The sequence below is a fragment of the Neomonachus schauinslandi genome, chromosome 11 (assembly GCF_002201575.2).
Source record: "Neomonachus schauinslandi chromosome 11, ASM220157v2, whole genome shotgun sequence".
NCBI classification, from domain to species: Eukaryota; Metazoa; Chordata; class Mammalia; order Carnivora; family Phocidae; genus Neomonachus; species Neomonachus schauinslandi.
This window is the reverse complement of record NC_058413.1, coordinates 52,618,027-52,636,768: the sequence shown is the minus strand read 5'-3', so window position 1 is coordinate 52,636,768 and position 18,742 is coordinate 52,618,027. Positions and strand designations below refer to the sequence as shown.

The 18,742-nt window shown below is 57.5% G+C and overlaps 1 protein-coding gene across 1 annotated transcript in view; it reads left to right on the top strand.

Annotated features, from left to right (window-relative positions):
• PDE2A (phosphodiesterase 2A) overlaps positions 1–18,303 on the top strand; it is a 90,363-nt gene extending 72,060 nt beyond the window's left edge. The window contains exons 7-31 of the mRNA XM_021704597.2: positions 3,733–3,792; positions 4,410–4,563; positions 4,763–4,815; positions 5,010–5,084; positions 5,191–5,232; positions 5,788–5,856; positions 6,090–6,220; positions 8,911–9,022; positions 9,461–9,500; positions 9,640–9,703; positions 10,134–10,206; positions 10,335–10,512; positions 10,738–10,850; positions 11,507–11,584; positions 12,429–12,551; positions 13,042–13,112; positions 13,394–13,516; positions 13,866–13,953; positions 14,209–14,256; positions 15,295–15,369; positions 15,508–15,607; positions 15,861–15,973; positions 16,357–16,395; positions 16,529–16,635; positions 16,913–18,303. Of these exons, the coding sequence (XP_021560272.2) occupies positions 3,733–3,792; positions 4,410–4,563; positions 4,763–4,815; positions 5,010–5,084; positions 5,191–5,232; positions 5,788–5,856; positions 6,090–6,220; positions 8,911–9,022; positions 9,461–9,500; positions 9,640–9,703; positions 10,134–10,206; positions 10,335–10,512; positions 10,738–10,850; positions 11,507–11,584; positions 12,429–12,551; positions 13,042–13,112; positions 13,394–13,516; positions 13,866–13,953; positions 14,209–14,256; positions 15,295–15,369; positions 15,508–15,607; positions 15,861–15,973; positions 16,357–16,395; positions 16,529–16,635; positions 16,913–17,123 (2,340 nt within the window). The 3' untranslated portion in view covers positions 17,124–18,303. The remainder of the gene's footprint in view (positions 1–3,732; positions 3,793–4,409; positions 4,564–4,762; positions 4,816–5,009; positions 5,085–5,190; positions 5,233–5,787; positions 5,857–6,089; positions 6,221–8,910; positions 9,023–9,460; positions 9,501–9,639; positions 9,704–10,133; positions 10,207–10,334; positions 10,513–10,737; positions 10,851–11,506; positions 11,585–12,428; positions 12,552–13,041; positions 13,113–13,393; positions 13,517–13,865; positions 13,954–14,208; positions 14,257–15,294; positions 15,370–15,507; positions 15,608–15,860; positions 15,974–16,356; positions 16,396–16,528; positions 16,636–16,912) is intronic.
• The last annotated feature ends 439 nt before the right edge of the window (positions 18,304–18,742 follow it).

The following is an 18,742-nucleotide window of genomic DNA, read 5'->3' as shown; positions in this document are numbered from 1 at the left end:
GTAGGAGGACTTTTGGAGTTTGTTCATCTTGCGGACAGGAGGATGTCTGCCATGACCGCTCACCTTGGCTCAGGTTGGGCCAGGGGTCCAGGCTTCCGCCTTCACCTGCAGGGACAAAAGCCTGTGTGTATATGTGTGTTGTGTGCTGCCGAGGGGGAGGGGGCTGACGTTACTTAAATTTAGCGCACTCTGGCAAAACCCTGCTCTGGGCACCCATCCATCTGGGTGCTGGGGCACAGAGAGGAGTGAGACCCATTTGTGCCTTCTAGAAGCTCCATCTGGGGGAAAGCAGGCACAACCTCAGACTACCAGTGGCCAAATGAAATAAATGCTGCTAGCAGGTGCTCTGGCGGCAGAGGCTGGAGCCCCAAGGGGTGCCTCATCGTGGAGGCAGCATTTGAGTGGGACTTTGGGGCATAGGTAGGAGGTCGACAGGCAGCGAAGGAAAAGGATATTCTAGGCAGAGTAAACAGCATGAGCCAAGGCAGGGTGGGGAGAAGGGTGGTTGGAAGAAGAGTGATCCCGGTGAGGCTGAGGTGTGGGGTACACGCTGCTGAGCAAGATGCCACCTGGGGCTCTGGCGGCCAGGAGAGGGTCTCGACAACTAGCTGCCCACCTCCTCAAAGACCTGGGGCAGTTCTTCTTCTTCTTCTTCTTTTTTTAAGAGCTCTTGAAATGTACTTAAATTATTCACAGCCTGCCTCTCCTCCAAGCCTGTGCCTCAGGTAGAAATGCACTTCCCCAGGACACCCTCTCCCCATGCATACACATCTGATAGATCCTGTGTCCCGCTGGATCTCACATGCTTCCAGAGGCAGTGCAGGCAGCCCCTGACCTCCTAGCTGCAACCAGATCCTGAAGGCAGAGGGTACAAAGGGTAAAGGGGGTGCCACAGGGCAGATATTTGGGGAGGGCTGACTCACCAGCTCCAATCTCAACAAGCCCCATTCCTTTCTCTGAGTCTCTGTTCTCGGTATCCATTTATCCATCCTTCCATCTGTCCATCCATCCTCCCACCCATCCAACAATCGAAGACCTGTTTCTTGGGCATCACAAGGCATGGTGTGCTAGGTGCTGCAAATGGAGCAGGGACTGACCCCTGCCTTCACAGATCATGCAGTCTGGAGGGGTCGGGAGACGGACATCAAACAAGTGAGCCAAATGGGGATAGAATTGCAGATGATAGAAAATGCTGGCAAGGAAACAGGGAGCCCTGTAAGGACTATTGGGGCCTGATGGATGCATGGTCAGTGGACTGCTCTCTGAGGACTATGCAGGCCAGGTGCAGGGCTGAGTGGCTGCGGGCTGCGCGTCTGCGGCTTGCTGCTCAAGTGCCTTGACTGCAGATTCTTCGTGTGCAAAGAGTCTTTAGCTCTATTCTTCAGTTCTGGGATGAAAAGTCCCAGGAGTGGGCGGCCCCTGGTCTCTGGCATTTGATGCATGATTTGTGCCCATTCCTCCCTCTGGTTCTGCCAGCCACACCAGCTCCTTACATGAGGATGAGGTGTTCATGCAATTAGCCATGTTGAACTTGGTGAGGGTGAGGGGTGTGAGGGCTGTGCTGGGCTTTCAACCCTCTCTGCAGGCCCAGTGCCCACTACTGAACTACTGAGTGTTCCCACTGGGCCCCAGACACACTCCCTGATTAGCACGAGTAGGTGTGTGTTCCTGTGGATGAGCAAAAAGCCATGTGTGAGTGCTGGTGATTGTATGTTTCCATATGGGGGGCAGGAGTGTGTGCATGGCTCTTGGATATGTGAATCCAAGTATCCTGTGTACAGGTATGAATGTGCACACATGGATGGTGTATATGCTGTGAGTGTGGGTGTGTGGATGTCTTTGAGTCTGGAACTATACTCTGTGTGCTCACACGCCTGAGTAACTCCATGGGAAAGTGAGTGTATGGGCGGGTGCTGAGGGTTTTCAGGAGAGTGTATGTGGGCTTGTGCACAAGCTGGCTGGGGATGGGCTGAGGCAGCCCAGGAGCTCGCGCTGGGGTGGGATGGGGCCCAGTGGGTACAGGAGGACTTCCCTGTCTCCAGCCTTCTGAAGCTCTCAGTCAGTCTCCCAGCTCTCTGTTGGTACCAGGCTGATTGCCAACCCAGGAACTGGTTGTCCCCACAGCCCTAGAGGGGTCCCAATCTTCCCTTCTCCTGAGAGATGGGTCCAGGTGGAAGGAACAAGAAGGATAACCTCCCCCATCTACTAACAGTAAAATACCAACATGTTTATGTAAGCCATACACAAATGAACCATGCCCCCAGCCTCTTTCAACTCCCTGTCCTGTGGGAGTCCTAGATGGGGGCACTTCGTCCAGAGCTTAACCTTCAACACCATCTTTGGTCCATAGATGCTAAAGTCTGCCATGGATCCCCAGTACAATGAAGCTAAAGTCCAATTCATTCACCTTGCACTCAAGGTCCTTCCCCCTGTGGCACCGTGGATCCTACCCCTGCCCTGGTCCTCCTATCCCCATGCCACCTCCTAGCCAGCCCTGCCAGGACAACCCTGCCTGCAGCGTCCCCTCTCTTCAAGCTCCTCGTGTCCTCCCCGTACTTCAGTGCCAGTTCTTGAAGCCTCCCCAATGCCCTCCCTCGGAGCCCCCACAACCCTTAGGTTCCCACTCACACAGTCTGTCCTCTCCTACTTCCTCAGGTATGAGGTTCTGCACCCCACCAATTGCATCCCCCACTCCATCCCAGGCAGGGGACCTAGAGCAGAGGCGGGCGGGGGCTGCTGCATGGGAAGGAAGGATGAAGGAGGGACCCCAGTGCAGGCACTGTGGGGAGCCCTGCAGGTGGTGAGCAGCTCTGAGTAGGCACAGGAAGCTGGTGACGCAGGTGGGGAGCCTGGCTGACAGGGCCTGCAGTGGGATCCCAGACTGCCACCCCCCACCCTCTCTCTCTCATTTTTCTTACCAAGCGCCCAAGCAGGGGTGGGGGAAGAGCCTTCACAAAGTATAGAAGATGGGCTAAGGGTATTCCTTGTGATTGACACAGGGACATTGGAGAGGGACAGGATGATGGAGGTTGGGGGGTGGGAGGGCTGAAAGTAGGTCCAGAGAGGAGAAGGTATGGGGCAGACAAGGGTTGGGAGTGGTTGGTGCTGTCCCAGACTCTGCCACTTTCTGCTGTGTGACCATGAGCAAGGCAATGCAACCTTTCCGGGCCTTGAACCATGCTCAGGGTGGAAGCTTGCCTTCTGGGCTGGTGAGAATCACATACATATAAGGCAAGCACTTTATCACTCCATTCATCCATTCACCCATCCTTTCTCCCAAGTTCTTTAGGCACAGCAGATGCATCATAAATGTTGAACCTTTTCCCTTACTGCAGACTCAGGGGCAGCTCAAACCCCAACTCTGAAATGATGGAGCTGGAGGCTGAGGCTAATACCACTGATTCCATAATCAGGGCCTAAGGGCTCCATGGGCTGGGAGATGGAAAGGGGTCCAAGGTCACCCCCCTTCCCTCACTAGACACCTTGATTGTGCTGTTGATGGGACAGTGTCTGAAAAGGCAGAGATCAGAAAACTTCTATTTCTTTGGATTAGCCCTAGAAGGCTTCCTGGAGGAAGGGATTTTCCCTGGAGCCGTCTCTTTGGTCAGGATAGGCTTATCATTGAGGCCCGCAGACTGGAGTGTGTATGTGTCGGTGGGGACAGGTGTGTGCTGGGCATGGGACAGGTGGCTAGGGGACGTCACAGCTGGTCCCCCTCTCATACTCCTTCAGGTGCACTGTGGCCAGCTGAGTGACAGTGAAGAGTGGAGCCTGCAGGCGGTGGAGAAGCATGTGAGTGGGGGTAGGGCCGTGGTAAGATGGGGGCTGAAGACCCTCTTCACAACAGGTGGGAAGATGATCTGGCCAGGGAGCTGGACAGACCTGGGTTCCAGTCCACCATCTTTGGGCTATGTGACCTTGAGCAAGTCACTTAACATCTCTGAGCCTCAGTTTCCCATCTGAAAAGGAGGATAAGGATAGCACTGACCTGTGTATGGTACAGTGAGATCAGGCAAGTCAAATACCTTGTCAATACTTAGGAAGGACTATGTACTTAATGATATTGAGGCTCTTTCCTGAGATTTTATGATTTTGTGACTTTAACAAGGACTTACAACTCCCCTGAGTGCTAGAGACACAAAGAAATCTGACCCTGCCCTATCTAGTAAGAACCTGGGGGCTAGCGGGGGAGACAAACCTTGTCCTTAGTTGTTCAAGGACCGAAGGACGCTCCTGGGGCAGTGGGAGCCCACAGGCCCGTGTAGCGCTAAGGGCTGAATTGTTTGGGACAGGGGTGGGGCGAGGGGCACCGCAGGACGAGGGAATGGTTTGAGAAAGGCGAGGGTCCCGAGGCGGCGAGCGCCGTACAGGTGGGACGAGTGACTCGCTGACCGCTCGGCTTGCCCCAGACCCTGGTGGCCCTGCGGAGGGTGCAGGCCCTGCAGCAGCGCGGGCCCGGCGCGGCCTCCGAAGCGGTCCAGAACCCCCCCGCGGGGGCGGCGGGAGACCAGAAGGGCGGCGTCGCGTACACCGACCAGGACCGGAAGATCCTGCAGCTGTGCGGTGAGGACCCGGCCGGGCCGGGGCCCCGGGGCCGGGACAGGATCTAACCTGGAAGGGAAGGGCCTAAGGGGTGTGGCGCACCCAGGATTGGGGGAGCCGGGTGGCAAGTGGAAGGGAGGTCTATGGGCCGGGCCGGCAGGTGGAGCACCCTTGGGGAAGTCTATGAGCCTTCTGTCTGACCCGCGCCTCGCCACTGCAGGGGAACTCTACGACCTGGACGCCTCTTCCCTGCAGCTCAAGGTCCTCCAATACGTGAGTGCCCGTGCCTCTCCCCGAGGTGTTCCTCCAGGGCCCTAGGGCCCCATGAGCCCCCCTTCTCATTCAGATTCCGGCGCCCCGCCCCCCTCCCCTCCTTATACCTGAGGAGCCTCGGAGAGGCGAGAGGGTGGGGAGTGGGGGTGGCCCCAGACCCGCGGTCAGCCCATCTCTTTGTCCCCGCCTCTCAGCTGCAGCAGGAGACCCAGGCATCTCGCTGCTGCCTCCTGCTGGTGTCCGAGGACAATCTCCAGCTTTCCTGTAAGGTGAGGGCCCAGGTGCACTGCGGGGCGGAGCGGGGGCGGGGGCCCCAGGTCTCCGAGGGGACCGGCCCTGCCCATCCTTTAACCGCCCCGCCACTCTGCCCGTCAGGTCATTGGAGATAAAGTGCTGGAGGAGGAAACCAGCTTTCCGGTGAGTCCTCCATCCATCCTTGGTGTTGGAGTCTGTAGGAGCAGTTAGGGCCAGCTAGGTGCTCCAGGGATCTGCCCAGAGAGACTGGGGTCTCTGCTAGAATCTCTTGGAATCTGATGGAATTATCTGGATCTTGGAATCTGTTTAGAAATGTTGTGAGAGATCACAGCCTCTCATGAACAGGATCCATTAGGAGAGATTTCTTACAATCTATAGAAAGGCTTACTTGGGATCAGTTCACTTCTGTTGCAATATTTCTGGATCTGGCTCTCTTAGAATCTGTTGAGATCAATGAGAATCTTTGGAGTTTGCTTTTCTCTCTTCTAATTAGCGAAGACCCTAATGTCATCCAAAGGAGATTCTGGTCAAGAGCAGACCTTCCCTCCACCCCACCTTCCACCCCTGCCCATCCCCCGCTCCAGTGTTGACTTTATCCACCGTTTGGACTTGCTAAAGAAGTTGCTGAAACTTCCAGACTCGGGAGGGAGGTTGAGTCTGAGGTCCCCGGACCTTGGAGAAAGCTAAGCCCTGACTCAGCCTCTCCTCGCTCCCCAGTTGACGACAGGACGCCTGGGCCACGTGGTGGAAGATAAGAAGTCTATTCAGCTGAAAGATCTCACCTCTGTAAGCCATGGCCTGGCTGGGACAAGGCACAGGGACAGAGTTTCTGGGAGAAGGCAGCCTGGGAATGGGGGAGACAAGCCCCAGGGACTTTCTCCCAAGCCACCCCACCGTGTGTAGTGTTTCCCATCCCACAGGAGCCCCTTAGAGCCACCTATTGCAGAGTGTGGTGGAGGGCTGGGCGACAGAAGCCCGCTCCCTCCCTCCACCCCACCTGACACACCTCGCCTTTGCAGGAGGATGTGCAACAGCTGCAGAGCATGTTGGGCTGTGAGCTGCAGGCCATGCTCTGCGTCCCTGTCATCAGCCGGGCCACTGACCAGGTGGTGGCCTTGGCCTGCGCCTTCAACAAGCTCGGAGGAGGCTTGTGAGTCTTGGTGGGGTGACGTGGATCAGGAGGTGGAGCTGAGAGGCTGGGCAGGGCTCTTCCGGGGTGCCAGTGAGGGAAGGGCACCAGGCAGAGGATACTGTCCTGGCAGCGGTGGACCAAATGGTTTGTTGATGCAAGAAACTAGGGGATTATGAAGGTGCTAGACCCTTGCAGCTGCTGCTGACTGAGACACGGGTCATTGGTGACTCTCCATCACCCTCTTTGGCTTATTTAAAGTCATGTTGAGGTCCAAGTGAGTTCCGCTTCTCTTTGCCCACTTCCTCCAGTTTGGATTATCCACTCTTAGAGTACTGGCCTTTTCCCTACTTGCCATCACCCTCTTTTGGCACTTCTGCTGGGAACTGCCTGACGGAGGGGTGGTGAGCCCTGGGATGGATGAACTCTCTGGGACCCACAGGGCATCACTGCCACTGTGGACAGGGGCTAAAGGGAAGAGGTTGGGGGGCTGGGCTAAGCTGAGGAACTTTAGAGACACTGACAGGGCAGCTATAGGAATCATAGGAAACAGAGGGGTGGGCAAGGCAGAGTCAGGTAAAGAGGCTTAGGAAGCAATTCTCAAGAAATGAGGTCGGGTTTGGGGTCTAGAAGTGATATTGTAGATAGATTTCGCGTCCTACTCCAACTCACTACTTGGCAGGAGCGGCCTGCCACAGTGGGTTGAGTATGGAGATCAGTTGAGTGAACACTAGAGGACTGGCCCGGGGCAGGCTCAGTCTGTGAATACCGCACTTGGTCCGGCTGCTCTAGCGGTGTGCCTGAGTCGTGCAAGGAGGCGGGAGCAGGCAGGTGAGGGGGCAGTCCTGACTCCGGGATGCAGAGATGCTGACAAAATGCTGGGCCCCTGGGGCTCAAGCAAGCAGACTAGGCTTGAGGGCCTGGAGGTCCTGCAGAAAGTGGAGACTGGGGATGTTGGGACGATAGAGGTGTCAGAAGCCCGGGCACAGTGTCTGCAGGGGTGAGGCAGAGATCTGGGAGTCGTAGGCCCGAGTAGCAGGACCTGCCAGCACAGAGCTCTGTAGGCAGGTGGCTAGGCTTGGGGAAATGAAGATGGGGGTGAAGCAGAACCTGCTGAGGCAGAGAGGATGTGGGATCTGGGTCATCTGTCCTTGGCATCCTAGTGGTGGGAGCATTTGCACCATTCAGTAAGCACACGTTGGCCCCTACTGTGTCCAGCCCTGCACTGGTCAGGTGGCCTCGGAAAGAACCCTCGGGAGGGGAGTGCAGAGGGAGGGGGTTCAGCAGGGGCTGTGACCTCTGGCTGCTGGCTGGGGGACTGGGCTCTGAGATGGCCCTAGACCTGGAGGAGAGGTGGCATCAGAAGGGAAATGAAATGGGGCTTGGTGACAGCTTTGTAGCCATCTCTGGGTCCCACATATTTCAGGGAGTGAGTGCTGAATGAGTGCATGCGCCAAGGTGGGGTTCAGCTCAGAGCAGTGACAGCAGACAAGCTGCCTGGAGCCCAGAGAACAAGGACCCCAGGGTCCCTTGACCTGGGAGTGTGAGGGGGCTGGTGACCAGGGCAGATGCCGAGTTAAAACACTTAGCAAACACCTCCCATCTATCTCTCTGGCACCAGCTCTGCACTGGGTGACACAGTCATGGTCCCTGCCTTCAAGACTTGAAGTTTATTTTCAGGGCCAAGAGGGAGGAGGGTGGGAAAGGTATTCTAGGCAGAGTGAACAGTGTGGGGAAAAGTGTGAAGGTGTGAGAAAGCCTGAGGTTTTCTCAGAATGATGAGGATCTCTGGCTTAGTATGAGAGACACCCATAGATGAGGGGACAGAGGTGAGTGGGACCAGACTGAGAGGCCTCACATGCCATGCTAGGGAAGCTGAGGAGATGGACACAGGGTGGTGGGGATAGGGATCTAGACCCAAAGCATCGGGCAGCCAGCATGAGAGGGGGATACTCTGGCAGGGGAGCACTGAGACCAGCCATAAAATGGGGAGAAGCCTAGGCATGGAAATCTGGGGGCCAAGAGAAGGTCAAGATCTCAGAGGTGTACTCCTCCCCCTCACTCCCAAGACCCCCACTTGGAGAGGCTAACCCACGTCCCTAGCACAGATCCTGCCCCAGCTTGGTTCATCCAGCCCCACAAAACTCCCTGGTGACAAGTCATTCAGTGGCCAGATTGAACGACCTCAGCAAAACTGGGGGCTATCTTGTCAGATGAGATGGGGCTCTATGAGTAAGATGGCTCCTCCTCACAACCACGTTAGGATTTACGGCAGCACCAAATCCGGGCCTGCAGAGCTGGAAGAGTAGGCCAGTGGCAGGAGCTGGACAAGACAGGGTCGTACCACTGCCCCTCCCTGAGGCTGGTGGCCCCTGGGGAAGAGCAAGACAATGCCTAGCTCTGGCCCAGGCAAGTCTCTAGTCTGAGGGAGGAGACCCAGGCTCAGTCTGGATAAATCTGAAGTCAGTGGGAGGGGACATAACTCTGGCTTCAAGAAACAATAGTTTGAGGAGGAAAACACATTTTGGTCTGAGGGGGATTAGAGCCTTGCCCTCAGAAAGCCCCCAGTCTGCGAGCAGCCCCGACAGAGGGGAGTGCTGGTTAGCTGATGCGTCTCTGAGTGGACTTCCCGGGGAAATGGAAACAAGCAGAAACAGGAAGGCAAGTGTGCTGTCCACTGCCTCTCCGGTGACCCCTGCCCCCTGCCCCAGGTTCACGGACCAGGATGAGCGCGTGATCCAGCACTGCTTCCACTACACGAGCACGGTGCTCACCAGCACCCTGGCCTTCCAGAAGGAGCAAAAGCTCAAGTGTGAGTGCCAGGTGAGTCACCTACTCTGAGCCTCTCTTGGAGACGGAGTCACCCGGCTCTCAGCCCCAGAGCGTCACCCATAAGGGAAAAGGCCCTGCCTTTCTGGACTGATGGCCGGAAGTCAGCTACCTAGTGCCCCGGAGGCTCCTGAAAGCGGAGGTCCCTGGTTCCTCTGGCCAGCGCCGCGGGCAGCAGGCACTGTGTGCGATCGTCCTCTAGTGTTCAACTCGGGTACTACAGCAACGTCTGGGCCGCGGGAGCCCGAGGTGAAGGAGCATCTGGGGCTCAGGATTACTGTGCTCCTTCACTGGGGCTATACTTCCCACTCCTTCACTTGGTAGCCAAATGACATAATTAGTCCCTGCCAGTCCCCAGTTGGAGGCAGAGGGCTGGAGAGGGTGACGCCTCTGCAACACCAACCTCTATGATCTTCATTCTCCCCATTCCAGGCTCTTCTCCAAGTGGCAAAGAACCTCTTCACTCACCTGGGTGAGTGAACTGTCCTCCTCCGTGCCTGGCTGTGGGGTGGGAGAGGCGGCGGGCGTTTTGGGGAGGAGAGGAGAGAGGGCTTGGGCTGGGCACTCTAGCCTGGTCTTACCACTGCCCTCCACGCTTCTCCCACCCACAGATGATGTCTCTGTCCTGCTCCAGGAGATCATCACAGAGGCCAGAAACCTCAGCAATGCTGAGATGTAAGCGAATCTACCTCAGGGTGGCACGAGAGAGGCCCCAGTACTCAATCCTCGTCCCCTTTTTCCTTTTCCCTCTATTTCCCCCTCCACTGCCTTCTTGAGGGACCCTGTCATGTTTTGTGTGATCCTTTATTTCATGCCTGTGTCCCTCACTAGTAACGTCAAATGACAGCAGAGGCGGGGCTCGCTTTGCTGTCCGTGGGTCCCCAGTGGGTCCTAACACAGTGCCTGGCACACAGTAGGCGCTACAAGGGGGAAAAAAAATCACTGGAATGAATTAATGTCTGGAGTCAGCCAGCCCTCCGGAGCGTCTCATAACGGAGCACTCCTTCCAGCCTTCAGAAATCTGGGCTTTGCCCTAAGTCGTGAGAAGTGGGGGTGGTCGGAGAGGAGTGTCAGGGCCCTGTGGACCAAGGCTGTCTCCCCACAGCTGCTCCGTGTTCCTGCTGGATCAGAATGAGCTGGTGGCCAAGGTGTTCGACGGGGGTGTGGTGGATGACGAGGTGAGGCCCGGACGCGCGGAGGGCGTGTGTGGCCGTAGTCCTGGGGGCCGGGGAGCAGGCGGGACAGTCGATGGTCCGCTCTGTGGCCGGCCGCTGACTTCCTCCCTACTCCATCACCGCCCTGGCAGAGCTACGAGATCCGCATCCCGGCTGACCAGGGCATTGCGGGCCACGTGGCAACCACCGGCCAGATCCTGAACATCCCGGACGCGTACGCGCACCCGCTTTTCTACCGCGGCGTGGACGACAGCACCGGCTTCCGCACGCGCAACATCCTCTGCTTTCCCATCAAGAACGAGAACCAGGGTGCGAGCTCCGGGCGGCTCCGGGAAGGGGGGAGGGCCGGGCCGGGGGCGGAGCCGAGCGGAGGGTCGGCGACTCCGTCCCCCCCCGTCCCCCCCAGCCCTAGCGTCCGGGAGCAGAAAGGCCGCTGGGATGACCCTGGCCGGGACGTCCCTTGAGGACACCCTGGGAGGGCAGACGCCGCCGGACACATCCACCGGCCGGTCCTAGCCCCTCTCCGGTCCCCAGAGGTCATCGGTGTGGCCGAGCTGGTGAACAAGATTAACGGACCATGGTTCAGCAAGTTCGACGAGGACTTGGCGACAGCCTTCTCCATCTACTGTGGCATCAGCATAGCCCATGTGAGTGGGGACAGGGGTGGGGCCAGCGCAGGACTCTCTGTTCTCCTCTCCACATTGACTCTGTCCAGATGGGTCCATGACTCAGAGCTCTGTTCCTGCTGCCGTACCTACTGGTCACCTCTGGCCTCAGTTTCCCATCTGAAAATTGGGGATACTATTTCTATCTTGTCCCATTAGCCTCCTAGGATCAGAGAAAATGCCAGTTGTCATTATTGCCCACCCTCTTCCCAAAGGAACCTCAACCCAAGCCCCCGGTTAGCTTCTTTTTGGGAAACGTTGGGTCTCATTGTTCAGAATTGGCAGCTCTGACTCGCGGAATCCAACCTTTAGGTTCCTGAGGCTCTCCCACTCCCTTGCCTCTCTTTCCCTGCTATGGGACTCAGGCTCCATGACTAAAGACTGGGGCAGGCTCAGGAGGGGATTCAAAGTGCCAGATCAAATGCCAAGAGGATCTGGGGAGGAGGAGGAACAAGGGGAGGGAGGTCTGGGTGAAAATTGGAGGAGGCTCCCTAGTCTGGGCTGGAGCTTGAAGGCTTGGACTAGGGCCAGCATGGGACAGGAAGGGAGGTTCTATCTAACCCCTTTATCCCCTTCCTGGGCATTCTGGGATTTCATAGACATCTTGCTTGAGCCCCATCTTTCCCTCTCTCCCCTAGTCCCTCCTATACAAGAAAGTGAATGAGGCCCAGTATCGCAGCCACCTAGCCAATGAGATGATGATGTACCACATGAAGGTGAGGCCTGCACGGAGCTTCTGTCCTCCTTCTCAGGATCCCAGGGTCCCCCGCAGCCCACCTGTTGCTTCTCTGCCTCCCAATTCCTCGGGGGCCCAGCACCAGCCTGGGTTTTCTGATTGCCCTCTCTTGAAGATAAGAAGATAGACCCAGAGCGATGCCTGGCCTCCTGTCTCCTGCTCTCCTTCAAGGCAGCCTCTCCCAAGCAGTTTCTGGTTCAGCCCCAAGGCTGGCAGCAGGACCCAGCCCAGGGAACAACTTGGTTCAGCCGGGTGTTCCCCACATCCGGGGAGAACTCCCATCTCGAGAATTACTGAAGGCTAGGAAGCTCACTGAGGGCCCTTCCCCCAGCTCCCCTAGGTACAGTGGTCCTGCAGTCCTCCGCAGTCTGCTGATACTCTGTCTCATTCCCAGACTCTGGTTCAGAAAAATGGCCCCGGGCTTTAGTTCTGAGTGCGTGGTGGTCATTTTCCTCTCACCTGTGTCCAAATCAAAGGGTCCTAGACTTGTGGGTAGAGTCAAAGCTGCGGTCGGAAGAATTGAGGTTAGACTCTGGGAGGTCCCCCCCCGAAAGAAGGAACCCTCAAGTTAGTGTCTGTGAAAGGCTGATGTTGTTGGGGGGGCTCATGAAGGGGTGTTCTCTGTCTTTGCTAAGGATAGACTGTTACAGATGGGGGTTCTCACAGGCAAGGAGGCACAGTAGGTGGGCTGGACAGCAGTGATCTCTTGCCCAGTGAGGGTGCATTCTGGGTGGGGGTACCCCCTCCCACGGTGGGATTTTGGGGGTGAGGACACTGGATAGAGGTGGAGGCCAGCTTCTAACACCCTGGTTGGTTCCCTCTAGGTCTCTGATGATGAATACACCAAACTCCTCTATGACGGAATCCAGCCTGTGGCCGCCATTGACTCCAACTTTGCCAATTTCACCTACACCCCTCGCTCTCTGCCCGAGGATGACACTTCCATGGTGAGCTGGCCCTCCTGCAAGAGGCAGAGGGTGTGCAGCCAGAGGTTTAAGTTAGATGTGGATAGGAACTTCCTGGCAAGACAGTCATCACCAAAGGCTAGAGAGCCTCCCTCAGGGATGGAGTGGGCGTGTGGTCTGCCAGCATGGGCCCCACGGCCTGCCCAGGGCTCAGGGCTGGACTGGATGATCGCCAAGGGCTGCTCCAGAGCCAACAGTGTCCAGGGCGTGTGGCCTCAGGGTTGGCACCTCCTCCCTGGGTTTCTAAGATTTCGTGTGAGCTAGGTTCCAAGAGTCCTTAGATCCCGTTTCTGAAAGTTCATGGCACTGAGAATGCTTGGCTCTATCATTTCATGGTGCTCTAGGTTTTTGGTTTTGTTTTTTATGGTTCTCTGGTTTAGATCTAAAGTTCTAAGATTCCAAAATTTTGGAGGCTTCAAGGGCCAAGGCAGAACTGACAGTCCCTCTGATCCCTCCCTTCTGCTCTCTCCAGGCCATTCTGAGCATGCTGCAGGACATGAATTTCATCAACAACTACAAAATTGACTGCCCAACTCTGGCCCGGTGCGCACCCCAGCCCTCCCCTCCACGTGCAGGCAGCCCTGGGCTTTGCCTCCCTGTGTCCTCCATTCTCACATCCATTGCCCCAGCGCTCTGGACAGGGGTCTCTATGGATGACTGGGAGTGGCCCGATCTGTGGGAGTGGGGCAGATCCCTGAGTGAGAGGCAATTCCCAGACTCTGGGACCACGAGTAAAGGAAAGGAACGGGGCAAGGCAGAGCCTGAAGGGCTTCCTGGAGGAGGAGAGCCTGAGGCCCCTCTACTGCCCTCTCTCCTCCCCTCAGGTTCTGCTTGATGGTGAAGAAGGGCTACCGGGATCCCCCCTACCACAACTGGATGCATGCCTTTTCTGTCTCCCACTTCTGCTACCTGCTCTACAAGAATCTGGAGCTCTCCAACTACCTCGAGTGAGTGGCTGCACTGGCCGCCCAGTCTGGCAGCTGCTAGAGTCCCCTTCTTTGGGATAGGGAGGCACCTCCAGTGTGGCAGGCCCTCGACATGCATCGCCTCCTGGGACCCTCTTAACAGTCTCGTGAGGAAGGTTGCATAGCCCCATTTTCTGGGTGGGACTTGCTCACAGTCACATACCCCTGGAGCAGTGAGCCTGTCGAACTCCAAACCAGGGCTGCTTCCCAGGAAAGGGACCCAGGTGTCCTGAGCTCCTGTCGGGTGGCTCCTGGACATCTCATGCAGCCATTCTTCCTCTGGATGTGTGGGAGGGGGCTGATCTCCCTCTCCCGTCTGCCTCACAACCAGGGACATCGAGATCTTCGCCTTGTTTATTTCCTGCATGTGTCATGACCTGGACCACAGAGGCACAAACAACTCCTTCCAGGTGGCCTCGGTGAGACTCTGCCCTCCTCATAGTGGGCACCCTCCTGGGGGCATCTGGGAGTCTCACCCCTCCAGCCTGAGGAGAGGTGGGAGCTGGTGAGACCAGGAGCTGGTTTAGAGCTGGGAGGAGGCTCGCCGAGGCTTTGCATGGGCTCTAAGATGGGAGAGCGGTGAGGGGCAGGGAGGACAGGGCAATGCCTAACCTAATATGGCAGGCACTTACATCTGATGGGAGGAGTGATGGAGATTTCCCCGGCTTTTCCAGAAATCGGTGCTGGCTGCGCTCTACAGCTCCGAAGGCTCTGTCATGGAGGTACTGCCATTCCACCCAATAGCCCTGTACCCACCATTCTCTTAAGGCTGGTGACTTACATAGTTACTGTGACCCAGCTCCTCCCTCTCCCAAGCCCTGCTCTCCAGACAGGCACTGAGGGCTGTAGCCAGCCCCCCAGGACATGTCTGGCTCCTTTTGCTGGATGGGCTTGGAGGGGTGCCGGTGTGGATGGGGGTGTGAGTCAGCCTGCAGGTTTTGCCCGAGCCCAGGTCTGCACAGGGAGGACTTGTATTTAGCATGTTTCTCTTTGCGTATCTGGGAATGCCCTGTGCAACTCCCACCCCACCAGGCCTAGGATTGCTCTGCCCATCACTCCCAATTTTGCCTTAGGTTGTTTGGATTGGGTCTGTCCACCCCCAGATAGAAGCTCCTTGGGGCAGGGACAAAATCTGAGACATCTCTGAATTCCCTGCGCTTGGCACAGGGCTTGGCACAGAGTAGAAGCCAAACTTGCAAGGTCACCTTGCCCCACGCTGCCCCCCATAACACCCCACTGGAGACTGCCCCTGTTTGCATGCCCCCGGGAGATGAGGGGCTCACTCCCTCCCAGGAGGCTGCCTGGCAGCCCTGCTTCTGCCCTCTGTGCCCTGGGCTAAGCCTGCTCCTCCTCCTAGTGACAGCCCATCAGCATCTGGAGACAGGGGCCTTGCCCTCACCTCATCACTGCCTTTCTTTGTCAGCAAACAAATGTTTGCTGCATGAATTAGTGTCTAGGACTCCGAGGGATCATTTCAGAATGATTCCAGTTTGAGAGGCTCTCAGAGCTTGCCTGGTTGTGTCCCTCCCTGTGACGGCTGAGGGATCTGAGGCTCAGGGCCTGCAAGGACTTGCCCAGGGTCACACAGAGAGCCAAAACAGAGCCCAGAAAGGGAACCAGGTCCCCAGACTCCCTGTGTCTGCCTACTCTGCTCACCTTGGGGGGCTGGGGCTGTACCAGGTCTGCTCCCTCTCTTGGGGTCAGCAGTGAGCAGCGTCCCCCGTCCCCGCGAGGCCTCCATCTTTCCTCTCCCCCGACAGAGACACCACTTCGCTCAGGCCATCGCCATCCTCAACACCCACGGTTGCAACATCTTCGACCACTTCTCCCGGAAGGTGACGGGGCCAGGGGTGGGGGTGAAGGAGTGGGAGCCCAGAGCTGGCCTGAGGCAGGAGAAGGAGCTGAGGGAGTGGGTGGGAGTGTCTGGCAGGAGGTCTTGACATTTCCCCCCCCCTCCCCCCACCCTGGCCCAGGACTATCAGCGTATGCTGGACCTGATGCGGGATATCATCTTGGCCACCGACCTGGCCCATCACCTCCGCATTTTCAAAGACCTCCAGAAGATGGCTGAAGGTGCCTGCTTTTAACCCCGGCCTCAGGGTTGGGGAAGGATCACCAAGAGGGTGATGTGCCTAGAGAGCAGCCCCAGGTGTTTAGACCCATCCCCTCCAGCATGGAGCCATCAGACCCAGGCAGATCCAGCACCAGCCCTCTGGCTCCCATTCAGGGTGCTGGATTTCCTGGACCACACACATAGGGTGGGCCCTGGGGGCCTTGCCCTCAGAGAGAGGGGACTGGGTCCTTGACCCCACCCTCTCCCCAACAGTGGGTTATGACCGAACCAACAAGCAGCACCATAGCCTCCTCCTCTGCCTCCTTATGACCTCCTGTGACCTCTCTGACCAGACCAAGGGCTGGAAGACTACCAGGAAGATCGCAGTAAGTGCTGCCCCTCCCCGAGGAGGTGCAGGCTTCACAGCCGGCCCAGTTCTGTGCGGCTCCTGCAGCCCAAACACCCTCTCTGGGCCGAGCTCAGCCTGGCTCAGTTCTGGGGAGACAGAAACCTAGACCACGTCAGGGCGACAGATGGGGAGATTCAGAGCGGGGCATGGACTCACCGGGTGTCACACAGCATGTCAGTGGCTGGTGGAAGGGGGGCCGGAACCCAGCCACTCCTTCCCGTCTGGGGCCATCCCCAGGCCAAACTGGGCCTGAGGTGGGGCTGAGGGATGCCTCAGTTTGCCATCTTGGGAATGAGCTGTAGAGGAGCTCGGGTGGACGGATCCCACGCACAGAGTATGACCAGAGTGTTGGCCTTTCAGGAGCTGATCTACAAAGAGTTCTTCTCCCAGGGAGACTTGGTACGTGGGGAGTGACCTCAGCCGTCCAGGTTGCGGGGAGGGTCCCTGGCCTGGGGCTGGGAAGGGCTGGGTTAGTTTCATCCTGGTGCCTGATGGAGGGAGAAGGGCCAGGCCTGACAACTTGCGCCTGCAGGAGAAGGCCATGGGCAACAGGCCGATGGAGATGATGGACCGGGAGAAGGCCTATATCCCCGAGCTGCAGATCAGCTTTATGGAGCACATCGCAATGCCCATCTACAAGTGAGAGAGCTCGGGGAGCCTGCTGGGGGGATGGGGCTGGCTGTGGCAGACACAGGTGCTGGGCTGGCCTGCCCAGCTCCCGCTGACCCACCCCGCGGCCTCTGGGCCCAGCCGTCTCCCTCTGGCCCATAAATGGGGTCTTCACTTCATGCTCTCCTTGAGTGTCCAGTCCTATGCCTCACACTCGGGTGCAAGTTCTACTTGCAGTGTAGCCCAAATCTCCCTTGCTACTCACAGTCTGACTTCTGACCCTACCCCTGCACCCTTGCACCCCCAGGCTGCTGCAGGACCTGTTCCCCAGGGCAGCAGAGCTGTACGAACGCGTGGCCTCTAACCGTGAGCACTGGACCAAGGTGTCTCACAAGTTCACCATCCGCGGCCTCCCGAGCAACAACTCGCTGGACTTCCTGGACGAGGAGTACGAGATGCCTGAGCTGGATGGCACTGGGGCCCCCGTCAATGGCTGTTGCAGCCTTGATGCTGAATGAGCCCCTCCCCGGGACCCTTCCCTGCCCAGGCCTCCTCCTCACAGCCCTCCACTGGACCACAGGTCCTAGGTTCTAATCCAGGACTTACCGTGCCACCCTGGGCAAGCACCGACCTTCCCGGGCCTCAGCTTTCTTGTCTGTATAATGGAAGCAAGACTTCCAGCCTCACCAAGACTTTGTCATTTGTCCTCCGAGAGCACAGGGGTGACTGAGGAGCAGTGGGCCCTGCTCTGTGCCCCTGACCACATCTTGGCAAGTCCTCCGCAGCCACTCTTTCTTCTGAGGCAGCCTGGATGGTTTCTCCTGGGCCACGTTCCTGCTCCACCAGACCTGGCCCTCTTCCCTCTTCCAGGGTCCTCCTGCAAGGAGGAGGTGGGACGTCTCAGTGAGCAGAGAGTGGCTCTTAGAAACAGTCATTAGCTCTGCTGGATGACTAGAAATAGCCATGAGGCCGAAGGTGCCCCTTAGGATCGCCACTATACTTATGGTGGGCATTGGAACCTGGGAAGCTGCCCAGGCCCCACACAAAAGCTGCCAGAGGGCCGGCTCGGTGCTCTGAGCAGAGGGGGCTCAGGAAGAAAGCAGGTTGGGAATGGTGGGCAGAAGGATCCCGGGGCTGGAAGACAGGCTCCAGTTGAGTCAATAATGCTTCCTCCTGGCTGTGTGACCCTGGGCAAGTGACTCCCCCTATTTGGGTGAGACAGGAGAGTGAGACAATCCATTTTCTAAGACCCCTTTTAGATCAAAGTCCCGTTGGCTCTGTGGAGTCCCAGGAGAAGCTGTGGAATGTCCCTGCCACCCTAGGGCAGAGAGCCGACCCTGAGTCCTTCAGGGGCCCCCTGAGTGTCCCCCGCTCTTAGCCCAAGTCCCTTCCCCATCCCTGCAGCCAGAGAGGGCTGCCTCAGCCCTAGCAGGGCTCCTATCTTCTTCAAGGCCATATCTACCCGTGCCCTGGGGCTTGGAAGACCCCCATAGGGCCGGGCCTCTTGGGTCAGCCCGGCTGCTGGCTTCTCCCTCCTCTGTGTTATTCTGTATGTGTTTTGGGGTGGGGGGAGGGGGGCCACCTGCCTTACCTATTCTGAGTTGCCTTTAGAGAGATGCGTTTTTCTAGGACTCTGTGCAACTGTTGTATATGGTCCCGTGGGCTGACCGCTTTGTACATGAGAATAAATCTATTTCTTTCTACCAACCCTCTCCCATGGGGCTATTTCCAGATATTGTGCACGGAGATGGGGGAAACAGAATTGGGGCCAGAAAATGCTCTTTAGAACTCCTTGGCTACCGGAGCCCCCACCCCTTGCGCCTAGCTCCTCTTCTAGGAGAGTCACAGACCTGTCAGGGTACCCCTGGACCAGTCCTCTACCAGACTGTAGGGTCTTAGAGGTGGATGGCGGATGAGGAGGCCTGGGCATGGAGCAGTGAGAGGACATGTTGGCTGGCAGAGATTGTGGACTGGAAAGAAAGAATTGAGGGGCTGAAGCAATCAAGGAGGCTGCCTGGGGGAGGCAGCCTAAAGCTCCTCCTAAACCCTCTGTCTGCTGGCCTACTGGTCATGAGTGCCCATACAGCCAGGGCCTAAGCCTCTGAAACCCCTCCTGGCTTTCCCTATCTGTGTCCCC